At 45.3% G+C, this 13619-nt stretch overlaps 1 protein-coding gene across 2 annotated transcripts in view; it reads left to right on the top strand.

Annotated features, from left to right (window-relative positions):
* SLC9A2 (solute carrier family 9 member A2) overlaps positions 1-13619 on the top strand; it is an 83835-nt gene that overhangs the window by 55644 nt on the left and 14572 nt on the right. The window contains exons 4-8 of one of the 2 annotated variants that reach the window (XM_067007036.1): positions 1674-1891; positions 2333-2535; positions 9064-9156; positions 11374-11463; positions 12169-12239. In XM_067007036.1, coding sequence (XP_066863137.1) covers positions 1674-1891; positions 2333-2535; positions 9064-9156; positions 11374-11463; positions 12169-12239 — 675 coding nt within the window. The remainder of the gene's footprint in view (positions 1-1673; positions 1892-2332; positions 2536-9063; positions 9157-11373; positions 11464-12168; positions 12240-13619) is intronic. The other variant, XM_059078901.2, reaches the window with a different exon arrangement.

Raw genomic sequence — 13619 nt, 5'->3', positions numbered from 1 at the left:
ACCAGTGAAAGAGGCCTGTGCTCGGGAACGGAGGCACACGGGCCTGGCAGGGGAGGAGGACCTCACTTTCATCAGGGATGATCGAGCTCACTGAGAGCTCAGGAGGAGCGAGAGTTAGGTCCCTAACAGCGCTGGCCTTGAGTCAGACTGCCTGGGTTAAAATCCTGGCACCAGCGGTAAGTTAGTTGTGTGACCTTGAGTCACTGGACCTCTGTCTGCCTTTGTTCTCTCATCCGTAAAATGGGAACCGTGACGGAACTTGCCTCAGAGGCTTGTGAAGAGGTTTACTGACATATAACTCATACAAAGCGTTTTGCACCGCGTCCCTGGCAGAGTAGAGGCTCTGTAGACACGGGCTCTTATTGGATAAGCCCTCCGCTCTTCGCAGGCTTTGCCGTGTGTTTGTGCTGCTGAATTTTACTGGCCCGTTTATTAAGGCTCTGTTTGTTTGGGGAGCCACAGGAATTATGCATCCCTCACTCATATAAATCTGAAAGAAATACCTGCTCATTCTACAGGCAGGGACGTTGAGGCCAAATGCGTGGTCCTTGGCTTGGTGGGGTCTTTGTTGTGTTTTCACAGGGGGCCCAGAATAGATATACATGCTTTCTGTGGAGGGAACAGGTCGGTTCCTTGCAATGAGATATATCCATGGTTACCTGTTTGGGTCTCAACTCAGAAGGCCCTTAGATTTTCATTCTTTTACTTATCCTTATGCTTACAGTAGGAGGACTTTGGTAAAACATCAGACATCTCAGGGTAAGGGAGACTAAGTGCAGAGGTTGAAGGGGGTTGGGGGAAAGCTCGTAGGGTCATTGCAGCTCTAGAGCTCTGAGAAGGTGGGAAACGTCACAGATCGTGACCAGCAATTAGCTCACAGCGCAGTTATCACTCAGTGGACGGCAGGCAGCTCACTCAGATTCTGTCCTGTTTCACTCTACAGCACCCTTGGATAATGGTGCCTTTTTGTCAAGGGAAAGGGACATGAAGACCTCTGTGGTCCCAGAGTTTTGGAAGTGCTGGGAAAACAAGCAAAACCGTTTCTTTCCACTGGGCATTTTCAGAGCCTGTGAATACGTTTTGAATTTCCCAGAAGTGGATATCGTAGATAAGTAGAAATGAGACCCGGAACTAAGGCATCGGGGTAAAAAAGAGTGGGTGGGTCCAAGAGATCCAGGATGAGGGTTAGAAAACCATTGGTGACCAGTAAGATGGTGAGGGGGACAGCAAGGAGATGCAGAGAGAATTCCAACGTGACCATAGTTTCAAGCTTAGGATTTTAAGCGGTAGCTTAGCATTTGGGGCCCTAGAGGAATAGAGAAGATGGAACCGGCTTTATAGGAAGATAATGGGTTTTGAGTGTATTATGGACTTGTTTATCTGTATCTGTGATACTGGCCGTATAGCTGATGATGCCAAAGTCCACATCCCCAGGCCAGAAAGCTGTATAGAGCCGGGCAGTGGAGCCACGGGTATCCATGAAGACCTCCAGAGACAGTAGGGTTTCCAAGAATGCAAATCACATTCACTTACAAAAATCAGTCCGTGGTGCTGTAGTCGCTAGTCGCTAGCAGGTGGAAGGGTGGAGCCACCGGTTGGTTAGCTGAGTGCTGACTCACGTTCCGATTGGGACCCTTGTCCTGCTAAAATCGAGGCTGCCTCTCTCCCTGTAGAATCATAGCCTGTGCCATGACCATGAATAAGTACGTGGAAGAAAACGTGTCTCAGAAATCCTACACGACCATCAAGTATTTCATGAAGATGCTAAGCAGCGTCAGCGAGACCCTGATCTTCATCTTCATGGGCGTGTCCACCGTCGGGAAGAACCACGAGTGGAACTGGGCCTTCGTCTGCTTCACCCTGGCCTTCTGCCTGATCTGGAGGGCGCTGGGTAACGAGCACGTGTCTCCTGCGTGAGCGCTGGGGGTCGCGCGTGGAGAGATGGGCCCTTGCCCCGGCCCCTCCCCTTTGTGGCTGCTGCTGCTTTCCTTCGTCTTGGGTCCCTGTCTTTCTGATCTCCTTCCTCCACCCCCTCACTCTCCACGGCCTCTCCCTTCTCCTCTTCCTCCCGCTCTCCCCTCATCCTGACCTACTCTTTCCTCCCCGGAGCATTTTCATGCGTTTGCTTTCAGTGGAATTAACCTCTCCTGGCGTCTCTGATTCCAAGAGCCCAGTGATGCGAGCCAGGAGGTGGAATGCGGGCAGGATGGTAGGAAAAGGGACCTGTTCTGAAATACCTTGCCCTGAAACAGAAGCCCAGAAAATGCGTCTTCACGTTCCCGTGTCCTGGCCTCACACAGTCTGTCTCCTTTGGTTTTGTTTTTCTTCTCAGGTGTCTTTGTCCTGACTCAGATCATTAACTGGTTCCGGACGATCCCCCTGACCTTCAAGGACCAGTTCATCATTGCCTACGGTGGGCTCCGCGGGGCCATCTGCTTCGCGCTGGTGTTCCTCCTTCCTGCCGCCGTGTTCCCCCGGAAAAACCTGTTCATCACGGCGGCAATAGTGGTCATATTTTTCACTGTCTTCATCCTGGTGAGTAGAGCTCAGTCTCCCAGCAGAGTCTCTCCCTTTATCGGGAGGAAAGAAGGTCACGCAGATGCTCATCGTGAACTCCTTTTCCAAGATGCCGAGGTGCCTTGAGGCTTAGGTAGTTAGGACATGAGGGAAAATGGTGTTTCCTCCCGTCACTGGACTGTGCAGGGGCCTGAGCGAGTCCAGTTTGGCCACTTGGCTGACACAGGAGCATTACTATTTAAGGGAACTCAGCTGTGCGAGCCGAGCTCCCTCCTGGACACGTACGAGCCGCACTTGCTGGTCTTTGGCATTTGTCTTCCTCTCTGACCTAGTAAGTGTGCTCACTAAATGCTGGTTCTGCGACGACCTCCCAGCAGCTCTTTGACGTGGGTTCGCTGCTGAGCTGTGCGTCCCTTGAAACGATGGGAGGGGTGGCTACACGTTTAATATGGGGAGGTGGAGGGCTGTGGTAGGAGGGCGTGGGTCTGGGTCAAGATCCCGACTTTGCAAGTCAATCAACCCCTTCAAGTCAATTATCCAGCCCCGAGGAGATTCTGTTCTGCGGATAGTCATTTAGAAATTACGTCTGGGGCTCCTCTGTGTGCCTGCCAGACGGTGCTTCGGGTGCTTAGGATCCAAGAGTGGACAAAACCCAGAAATGTCCCCGACCCTGCAAAGCTTCCATTCCGGTGAAAGTAAACAGAGTAAGCGAGGGAATTAAGAGTCTGTTAAGGGGGTGAGAGGCGCTGGACAGTAGGAAGCTGTAGGGCGCAGGCCTGGTGAGGGTGGGGTAGTGTTACAGTTCTGGAGGGAAGAGTCGTGGAAGGCAACGGTGAAAAACGTGCTTGAGTAAAGGTTTGCAGGGGGGAAAAGCATTAGCTGAGTGGAAGAACATTCCAGGCAAATGGGACCAAAGCAAAGGTCTGGAGGCGGTGTGTCTGTCGCCCGCGTGGCCGCTGGAGGGCAGTGTGGTTTAGGAGAGAGGAGGTGAGGGAGGGTCCGGAGTCCTGGGTCTTGTGGGACCGGCGGGGGCCGCGGGGGCCGCGGGGACCGCGGGGCCAGTGTCAGGACGTTGGCTTCGGTCCAGGTGAAACGGAAGCATCCAAGTTTGGGGCAGAAGCGCGATGTGTTTTACTTGGTACCGGGAGCCCCCGGCGGCTGTGAGAAGAGGCTGCTAAGAGGAAAGGGTCCCCGTGGGAAGGACAGTGTGGGACCCAGAGCAGTGATCAGGCGAGACGGCGAGAAGGGGCAGAGGCTGGTGAATGACGGAGGCTGGGGGTGAGCCCGGGACCCGGACTCCAGAGGCCAGCTCGGGGCTGCGGGGCGCTCTGCTGACCCCCGACTCCCCGCCCCGCCCCGCCCTCCCGCTCGCGCGAGAAGACAGTGTTACCCGGTTACGGTTAGGGATATAGTTCCAGTTAGAGGGACACATGCTAGTTTGGGTCAAACATCCCAGGTTGGTTTGAGTTTCTCGGCGCGGGGAGACGGTGCCCCAGGGGTGCAGAGGAGAAGCAGACTCCCTGCCTTCACCTTTTCACGGCGTGTTTTGCAGGAACCTTGGAACAAGCATCCAGTTAGCTAGTCCCACACGTCTGAGGCGGCGTTGTGAAGGGAATGCGTGTTTTTAAACTTTTCATTTTATATTGGAGCAGAGTTGATTAACAATGTTGTGAGAGTTTCAGGTGTGCAGCAAGGTCATTCGGTTCTACATATACAGATATTCTTCATTTTTTTCAACCCAGTTTTTTTGTTTTTATTGTGGTGAAATACACATAACATAAAACCATTGTAACAGTTTTAAAGGGCACAGTTCATCGACATTAAATACATGTACATGTATTAAATACATGTACATGTATTTAATGTCCATGCAACCATCATGACCCTCTAACTCCAGAACTTTTTCATAACCCCAAACGGAAACCCCATACCCCCCAGGCAGTCACTCTCCTCCCTTCCCTTCTTCGCCCGACCCCCGGCAACCACGAATGAACGGGCTTGCTCATTTGCCCGTTCTTCTTTTTTTATTTTTTTTGACATGTTAGAAACTTTATTAAGGAAAACTTTCAAACATACATTAAGTGTAAAGAGGATAGTATAACAAACGCCCCGCGTTGATGACACAAATTGTTTTTCAAACTCTGCTCAATATTATGTAAAAACCCAAATGGGAAAGAATTTGAAAAAGAAAGGGAATCTGTTTTGCCTTGAGCGCTTTAATGTCTCAGGAGCAGCCTCGGGCAGAGTGCTTGAGGGGGACAAGTCAGGCCTGGGAGTCACTCTCCGCCTCTTCCCAAGCCAGCTGCCCTGTCCTAACGCCCCACAGAAAGCCCTGCCCGGCCCGAGTCAATGCTCTGCACTCTTCTCCAGGCTCTCAGGAGTCAAGGTGTCACATCTGAGTATCAAATACAAAAACAGAACCATGTCAGTCTAGAGCACCTAAGAACCAGGCCGTTTGGAGATGAATCTAGCGGCCGTTATGTCTACACAAATATCCATAGTGTAACACCAGCCCCGCACCCCCAACCCCATGGGTCTATGCCTTGTAAAGTGAGATTAAAAAAAGACTGAATAAAACGATGTAACTCCAGAGAGGACACTCAAAACGCGAGCTCAGGTTGTTTAGTGATCAGATTCGACAGACGTAGCATTGCACTTCTGCATTCAGAACAAACATCACATAGGAAAAAGAAAAATATTACAATAAATGTGTATTGTTGTTCATTGAATGTGTGCGTACAGGTGGTTAATATGAGATATCATTTTTACACGCTTCGTATTTTGGCTTTTTGGAATCATTACTCAGGCATAAGGTCTAAGGGAAGTTTTGATCTTCCATATTAAAGGACTACACACCCACTTTTTTAAAAAAAATCTTTATTGGAGTAAAGCTGTTTTACAATAGTGTGTTAGTTTACACACCCACTTTGGGTGAACACCGTGTACCTCAGTAGTGAACATGGATTAAGAAAGCTTTTAATGTGACAAATTAAAAAGAGTAGTGGCGACAAACAAAATAGTTGGGGTGGCTCTGTTTGGTGTTGTAAACGAATCAAGTAAACCCTTCAGTGATGGAGATGTTTTGGGGGTCAGTGTTCGGCATCTGCAAGCGTGCCCCGTGGACCGTCACTGCTCTGATTAGGTTTAAGTATGACCCTGCGACGCGCACTGTGACGCCCACGGGGAGAGGAACCGTGTGGTCCCACGCCCCCTGCTCCCTTCCCCTCGCTGTTGGCTGCCCCACCCCTCTCTGTGTGCAAAGACTGGAGACTAGGGGCGATCACTTGGGTCCTTGACCTGACCTCTGTCCCTCCCATTTTCTATCCCCCACTGGTCCTTAGGAGACGATGAACACACACGTACACAAACACACAAACACACACACACACGGTGCCTTCAGAAAGGTTCTTTTTTTTCCAGAATACATCCATTATTAGGGCACGCAGGGAAAGGAGCCTGGGAGGAGAGACTTAGTGGGTTCCTAACATAGTGGAAATAACTGTCATCCACGCATACAATTTTGCCTTCTGATTAATAGCGATGCATTCTTCTCCAAATGACAACTTTTATGTGGATGGACCTATCATTAAACATTAAAATGCCTTTTTCCCTCTTATTTTAGTATTTCTTGTAGGAAATATTTTAATACTTCCATCCTGATCCTCTCGAGTTAGCACCATCTTCTAAAGCAGAATTTCCTGGGACGCGTGGCTTATTATTTGATACTAAGATTTATAATGAGAATTTTAACGTTCCTTGAATCCCGTTGATAATTAGAGAAAGTAGCCTCTTTTTTTTTTTTTTTTTTTTTTTTTTGCGGTACGCGGGCCTCTCACTGCTGCGGCCTCTCCCGTTGCGGAGCACAGGCTCCGGACGCGCAGGCTCAGCGGCCATGGCTCACGGGCCCAGCCGCTCCGCGGCATGTGGGATCTTCCCGGACCGGGGCACAAACCCGTGTCCTCCGCATCGGCAGGCAAATTCTCAACCACTGCGCCACCAGGGAAGCCCAGAGAAAGTAGCCTCTTGATGAAGAGCCATTAACATCTTCCCGGAAAACAGTCTTGCTTGGAGAATAGTGAATGAGTAAACGATTCTGATTCCTTGGACGTGTATGTTCATTTTCATAGAAATAAGTTGGTAATGATATAGAAAATATAAGCTATCTCTCGTTTTAAAATGACATTCAAGATTGAGGCAGGGTAGAATCCAGCAGTGGAAAGCACAGACGTTGGAGTAGAGGCTGTCCTGGGTTAGTGTTCTGGCCCAGCTGTTAATAGGATCTGTGAGCATCGGTTTGCTTTGCTGTAAGATGTGAATCGTGGTACCTCCCTCCCAGGCAGTAGAGAGGAAATATGTATGTAAATACAATACCTGATGCAAGGTTTTAACCTGATGATTTGCTCTGTTTGCATGATAACATTAAGTGAAAGGATAATAGGAGAAAGAAAAACTGAATTCCTTTCAATGTATTTCAGAGCCCAATAATTGTTATTCAGTTAGTCCCTATAATTATAGGGCAGATCCTCACAATTCTGCAAATTCGTTGAGTAGTTAAGGAGATGTCCATCAAGGAACACGGTTGACTGGAATTCCAAGGGCGGAGTCTCTGTTTGCCTTCACCATAGATTAGCGTTGTATCTGCTGTTAAGTCATTGTCCGAAACTGATGTGTCTGCATTTCACCCTACTTGCAAGGTAGCAATCTCCTCCTTGAATACTTTTATGGTTTTCATCCCATTTACCCCATTCTAAAATAAACACTGTGTGTACAACCGGATTTATGATCTCTGTGGTCAAGTTTGGAATGTGAAAAAGCCTTATATAGGATAGCATAGCAATGACAGTCATATATTTTTAATGAATGAAAACAGTTTCTTCAAGTCTTTCTGGAAATTGCCTGTAAAATCAGCACAGAAATATAAAGCCGTTCTCTACCACCTGCCCTCACTCCCCCTTTGTTTTTTGCAAAATTTAATTGCAAAAAAACAAAAATGAAAGAAATCATTTTCTTCCAAAAGAACAGACCCAAAGATGCTCCTTCTTTTAATCAGGCAGCAGTGCCTTTTTCTTTCTCACTCTACTGGAAGCAGAAGTGGGAAGGTAGGCAGTAAAGCAGAGGTGGCGGAGGGAGAAAGTAAAGCTTACCTGGCCGTCATTCTTCCTGGGCTGCTGTGTAACAACAGTTCCCCTCTGCCAGGCCTGACTCTGGGGTGTTGTGTTTATTGCGCTAAAGCCAAATGAATGGGTGAAAATTTAACTTGTGCTTTGCAAATATGTTTTTCATTGGTTTGATGGAAAACTAAGGGGGTTCTTTATTTTTTAACCCACATGGATGGTAACACGCTGTTTTTCTAAGCCTTGTCAGGCTGCTCCCCAGGTGACCAAAATGAGGAATTTTGCAATGTGGTAAAATAAGGTGCATTTTCAAAGGTATTCCTTTCTTTTTTTTTTTTTTCTCCTGCGTCCCCCAACCAGTGACCCAGGCTCTTAGAATATAACATCCAGCTTGGGGAACTTAATAGGACATTCGGATGCTATGTACTCTCCCTCCAAAATAGATGGATTGAGGAAGGAACGAACAAAGGGAGGGAGAGAAAGTAAGGCAGAACCTATCAAATAATTCCATTTGAGCACAGCATGACAACTGCAAATAATTCTAAGAGAGAAGGGGGACTATTAAAAAGGAACTGTTTAAACAAATACTTCTTTTGGGGGTTTAACTTAATTAATTTGTTTTAATCAGGGTATAGTGGCTTTACAATGTTGTGTTAGTTTTTCTGCTGTACGATGAAGTGAGTCAGCTATGTGTATACATATATCCCCTCCCTCTTGGACCTCCCGCCCATCCCCGCATCGCACCCATCTAGGTCACCACAGAGCACCGAGCTGAGCTCCCTGCGCTGTACAGCAGGTTCCCACTAGCTGGCTGTTTCACACAGGGTAGTGTATTTATGTCAATCCTAATCTCCCAATTCACCCCGCCCCTCCTTCCCCCCTCCGACCGTGTATACATGTCCGTTCTCTATGTCCGTGTCTCTGTTCCTGCCCAGCAAATAGGTTCATCTGTATAAATATGTATTTTTAAATGAGACGTGCCATTGCATCTCATCCATACTTTTATTAATTATAAACTTAATTATGTTGTAGTTTTAGAAACTCGACTTGACCTGGGCGCTGGGCCGCACTTGTTTCCTGTAGTAGATCAGTTTTGTTTTATATATTCTAGGTTATCCGTCTAGTGGCAGAAATCAGCTTAGTGACCGGGGCAGGCCCCGTGTCCCATCTTTACCTTTATGTCCTATATTTACAAATATAAGGCACTCACTTACTATTAACTGAATGAATACCTGGTAGAGAAGAGCATGTGAAACAACACTTAGTATCCTCAGAACACATTGTGTCATTTTATAAAGAGCGCTCACTTTGTTGATTTTTTTTTTTTTTTTCCTGGAGCTATTATTAACCTAGAGGCTTCATGGAATCTGAAACTCCGTGAAATCACCCATCACTGTAAACCACACGTGGACACCTATTTTCATTTACATAGGTTAAAAATTACAGAATATGTGTTGATTGGAAAACGGTTATTACCTCCTGTGTTATTTCAAAGTGTCAGACTGAACTACAAGTAGGACACAAGGTGCGTCATGACAGACTGGCTCAAAATCGGTCATGTTCTAGAAAGTGAAAGTGAAGCTGAAAAATGCCCCAAGCTGGACTGATGGAACAGAACTAATGACCTCCTTTACAAAATGTGTGTGTGTGTGTCACAGCTTATATTGTCAGAAACATTCTTAAAGACTTCAAGACGTGCAGAGAGGTGAGCGGGGAATCAGTCGTGTCCGGAAGCTTCTCTCGACCTCCGCACCCCTCCCCGTAAGTCCGGTCGTGAATTCTTCATGCTCAGTGGTGGCAGCCGTCGGCCAGCCAGGCAAGAAACTCGGGGACCTTCCTGGACCCTGCGTTGTCACCCCTCCTCCCTGGGCCTATTTTAGTGCCTGTATCACATCATTTTAAACATAATAGCGATAGTTTGTTTGGGGAGCTGTTAGTTCCCCATCATTCTCCTTTCTCTAAATTTTTCTGGTGCCATTTACTCTTCCACATTAATTGGGAACATTTTCTCAACTTCTAAATATTCACGTTCCTTAAAAATCCTTTGGAATATGTTATCGAAATTGTATTGCACGTACATTGAGATAAAATTGCCGTCATAATATTTGTTAACTAATCCCACCTGGGAACTGTGTGTGTCTTTTTCAAACTCAAATCTTTTTAATATCCTTTAATTACATTTTACAGTTCTCTTTGTAAAGGCTTTTTGTGCATTTCATGATAGGATTATATACTGTATTATATACTTCTGTAGAGAGTATAAAAGTATGTGTGTGTATATATATATATATTTAGTATCCATATAGTATGATAGATAATATAGTAATATATACTAGTATTAAATATATTCTCTCCCATTCTGTCTCTCCTCATACATGTATGTTTCATTGCTATTTTGTAGGTGTTTATTCTGTTTATTTAAAAAATTAGTATATGGGATGGATTTGTTTATGTTCTTTTTATGTTTAGTCGCTTTACTAAACTTTCTTGTTATTTTTAAATGAAGAAAGATTGTTGTCGATTTTTTAGGACAAAAACTAGGTCATCCTTGAGCAACAAAAACCTTGTCACTATTTTCAGTATCTATGCTTTCCCCTCTGTCTCCTCCTATTTCCTTGACCAGGACAAGCATTGTGGAACAGCAGGTTGGGAGTATATGCTTGTGTTGTTCCTACTTCTAACGGAAATGCTTTCAGTGTTTCATTATTAAGTCAGATGTTCACTAGAGATTTCTGGCAGATAGTTTTTATTATATTAAGGATTTTTTTCTCTTCCTCGTTTACTAAATAGCTTATGTTTCTCTCCATTTCCCAAGTGCCCTGTGAACATGCCCAAACCCACACTGGGTCCTTTCTCACGGCTGGATCTGTGCTCCGATTAGGTCTCTGCTACGTTCTGCTTCCAACGTGTTGTAAGACTCTGATCCAGGGTTCCCTTTCTGCAGAGCCTTCCTTGACCCGTTCCCCGTGTATCTCTCTCATTCCTCCTGTGCCTACTTTGTAACTGGTTTTGTGCATATCCTTCTCCTCATAAGACTATGAAGTCCTTGAGCTGAGGTCCTTAACTATCCATCCCTGTGTCCCAAATGCCCGAGCCGCCCGACATGTACGCCATAAAAGCTCAATTAAAATTGTTTAGGGCTTCCCTGGTGGCGCAGTGGTTAAGAGTCCGCCTGCCGATGCAGGGGACGCGGGTTCGTGCCCCGGTCCGGGAAGATCCCACGTGCCGCGGAGCGGCTGGGCCCGTGAGCCGTGGCCGCTGAGCCTGCGCGTCCGGAGCCTGTGCTCCGCAACGGGAGGGGCCGCAACAGTGAGAGTGAGAGGCCCACGTACCAAAAAATAAATAAATAAATAAATAAATTAAATAAAATTGTTTAATAGATTAATGAATGAATCATTGAGATGTTTTCTATGAATAATACAAGTAGGTGATTCCTCTGAACTGGATAATAGTTTAGTATTTTTTAGAATTATTTGCTTTTTCTATTTCTTAGAATTACATAGAATTACGTTTTCAATTCCTTGCAGTCTGTCCACTGTTTTGCTTCTAGTAGCAGGTTTGGGGACATGGCCCTCTGAAAATATGCCAGCTGTTAGAGACACGTAACACAAAATGTTACGTGTGCTGTGTTACGTCTTGGGGGCAGGGTATCTTTTGTCAGTTATCAAAGTTTAGGAGAATAAAAGTTATTCTTGAATTTGACAAGAAGTCCCCCCCCCCACCCCCGTGTTTTTCTGTGCAGGGAATAACTATCCGACCGCTGGTGGAGTTCCTTGATGTTAAGAGGTCCAATAAGAAACAGCAAGCAGTCAGTGAGGAAATCCATTGTCGGGTAGGTGTTAATGTATCCATAGTGTAACAATTTAAATGGTCAAAGGGAAAATTATTGGATTAAGTCTGACTGCTTGACACCATGGAGCTCATTTCCTGAAGAGGTAACTGGCAGAGGGGAGGGGGGTAGGGTAGAGGGTGGGCGGAGAAGGGCGTGAATTGGGGGTAGAATGAACACAGCCCCACAGAGGCTACACTGCTTCAGCAATACAGGAGGATTACTTCCTTCAACCTGAAATGTTTCTACTGGAAAATTATTATCATATTTCATATTTTCCAAAATTATGAACAGGCTGTTTTATTGTTTTTAAACTTTTAATTTTATATTGTAGTATATCCGATTAACAATGTTGTGATAGTTTCAGGTGCACAGCAGAGACTCAGCCATACATATACATGATGAGAAAAATAATCTATGAATTGCCTAAGATTGATATGACAAACATCGCATCAATTTGTTCGAAGATGAATTGTTGTTTTATTGTTTATTCAAATAAACAAAAGCAAAAACTGTCAGGGTCTTTGAAGTTTGAGCTTGATATTAAGAGAAATTTCTATAATTAGAATTTCTACAGATAAAATGTTTGCAACTATAAGTAGAAATAAGAATTAGAATTTCTGTAAATAGAAATGCCTAATTTTTATAAATAGAAATGGAAATGACTGATTTGAGGTAAAATTAATCAGCCTGCTTTTTCTGTTCTAGTTTTTTGATCACGTGAAGACCGGGATTGAAGATGTTTGTGGACACTGGGGTCACAACTTTTGGAGAGACAAGTAAGAAGGCCTTTTGCCATTATTTTATGACGGGGCTCTGAATCAGTCTGGAAGCAGGACATTTTTTTTTTGAACAGGAAAGTCAATTCAACAAATATTTATTGAACACTTACTCAGTGCAAGGCATGGTCTGTATATTAAAATGAAAAATGGTATGGCCTTGAGGTGGTGGAAAATATAAAAACATGGTTCAACCAATTTGTAAATGCCTGGGACAGTACAGGAAGCAAGGAAGGCTCCATAGGAAGCAGGGCATATTGACTTGTGTTATTTTTCAGAGTTTCAAATCTTTCCTGTTGTGCCATAGTATGTCCTTTAAGGTAAAGTTCAGCCGTTATAGAGACCTGGAACAATAGTAGCTTTAACAAGATAGAAGCTTATTTCTCTCTTATGTAAATATCAGGTAGGCAATGTACCTTTAATAGATGAGCTACACTCCACAGATTCCTCAGGGTTCCAGAACCCTTCCATCTAGTTGATTCCACCAAGAACCTCCATTTTCAAGGTTGCCTCTTAGACCAAAATGGCTGCTGCTGCATTAGCCATCATGTACACATTCCAGGAATAAAGTCAATGAAGAGACAAAGAATATGTACTAGCTTCCTCCTAACCAAAGTTATCAGAACTCCCACACAATTCTTCCAGTTGAATCGCATGGCCTGGCCTTGTATGACCCAGACTAATTATATGGGTGGCTGAGGAATGCAGCCTGTTTGGTTCAAAACTGGGGGCTCCATTATTATTTGTTCTCCCGTACATGTTGAGGGGCTTTGTCAAATGCAGAACTCCAGAGCACCTGAGGAGATACATAGACTTGCCAAAATAACAAATATTTTTAAAGCTACACTTCTCTGGAAGATTATGTGCAGTTACATAGATGTGTCTCTCTCTCTGTTTACATATGTGTATGTATGTATGATAATTAAGATTCAGTGCCTCTCTTCAAGGATCTCATAGATGAAATACAAGAGGTAGACAGGCCAGGCAGAATTAGGTGCCCACTTTAATATATTCTGAAAAACAGACTTATGGGATCAAGAAGTAAGGATTGATCCTGGCAGCAGGGTTAGGGCCAGTGGGGTGCGGGAGGAGCTCACGTGGGCTGGTGGGCGCTGACTGTGTGTATCTCCTCCCTGATCTAAGTTCAGTGCCCTCTACATTGGTGACTTGAATCAGCCGTGGTGGTGACTGATAAATGTTACAAATCAGGGCCTCTGTTCTCAGGAAGTAATTTGTTAACAGTCACGGCACATCACTGGCTGGGAAAGCCTTTTGAAGGCGTGCATTTCAGCTGGTCCCTGAAGAGAGATGGACGGGCTCCAAACTGCACTTGGTGGATCCTTGTCACCCTCTTGTTTTTTCTTTTCTAACTTGCTAACA

Source organism: Kogia breviceps, chromosome 11, assembly GCF_026419965.1.
Source record: "Kogia breviceps isolate mKogBre1 chromosome 11, mKogBre1 haplotype 1, whole genome shotgun sequence".
NCBI lineage: Eukaryota > Metazoa > Chordata > Mammalia > Artiodactyla > Physeteridae > Kogia > Kogia breviceps.
The sequence above is the reverse complement of the archived record's forward strand: the minus strand, read 5'-3'. Positions and strand labels throughout refer to the sequence as shown.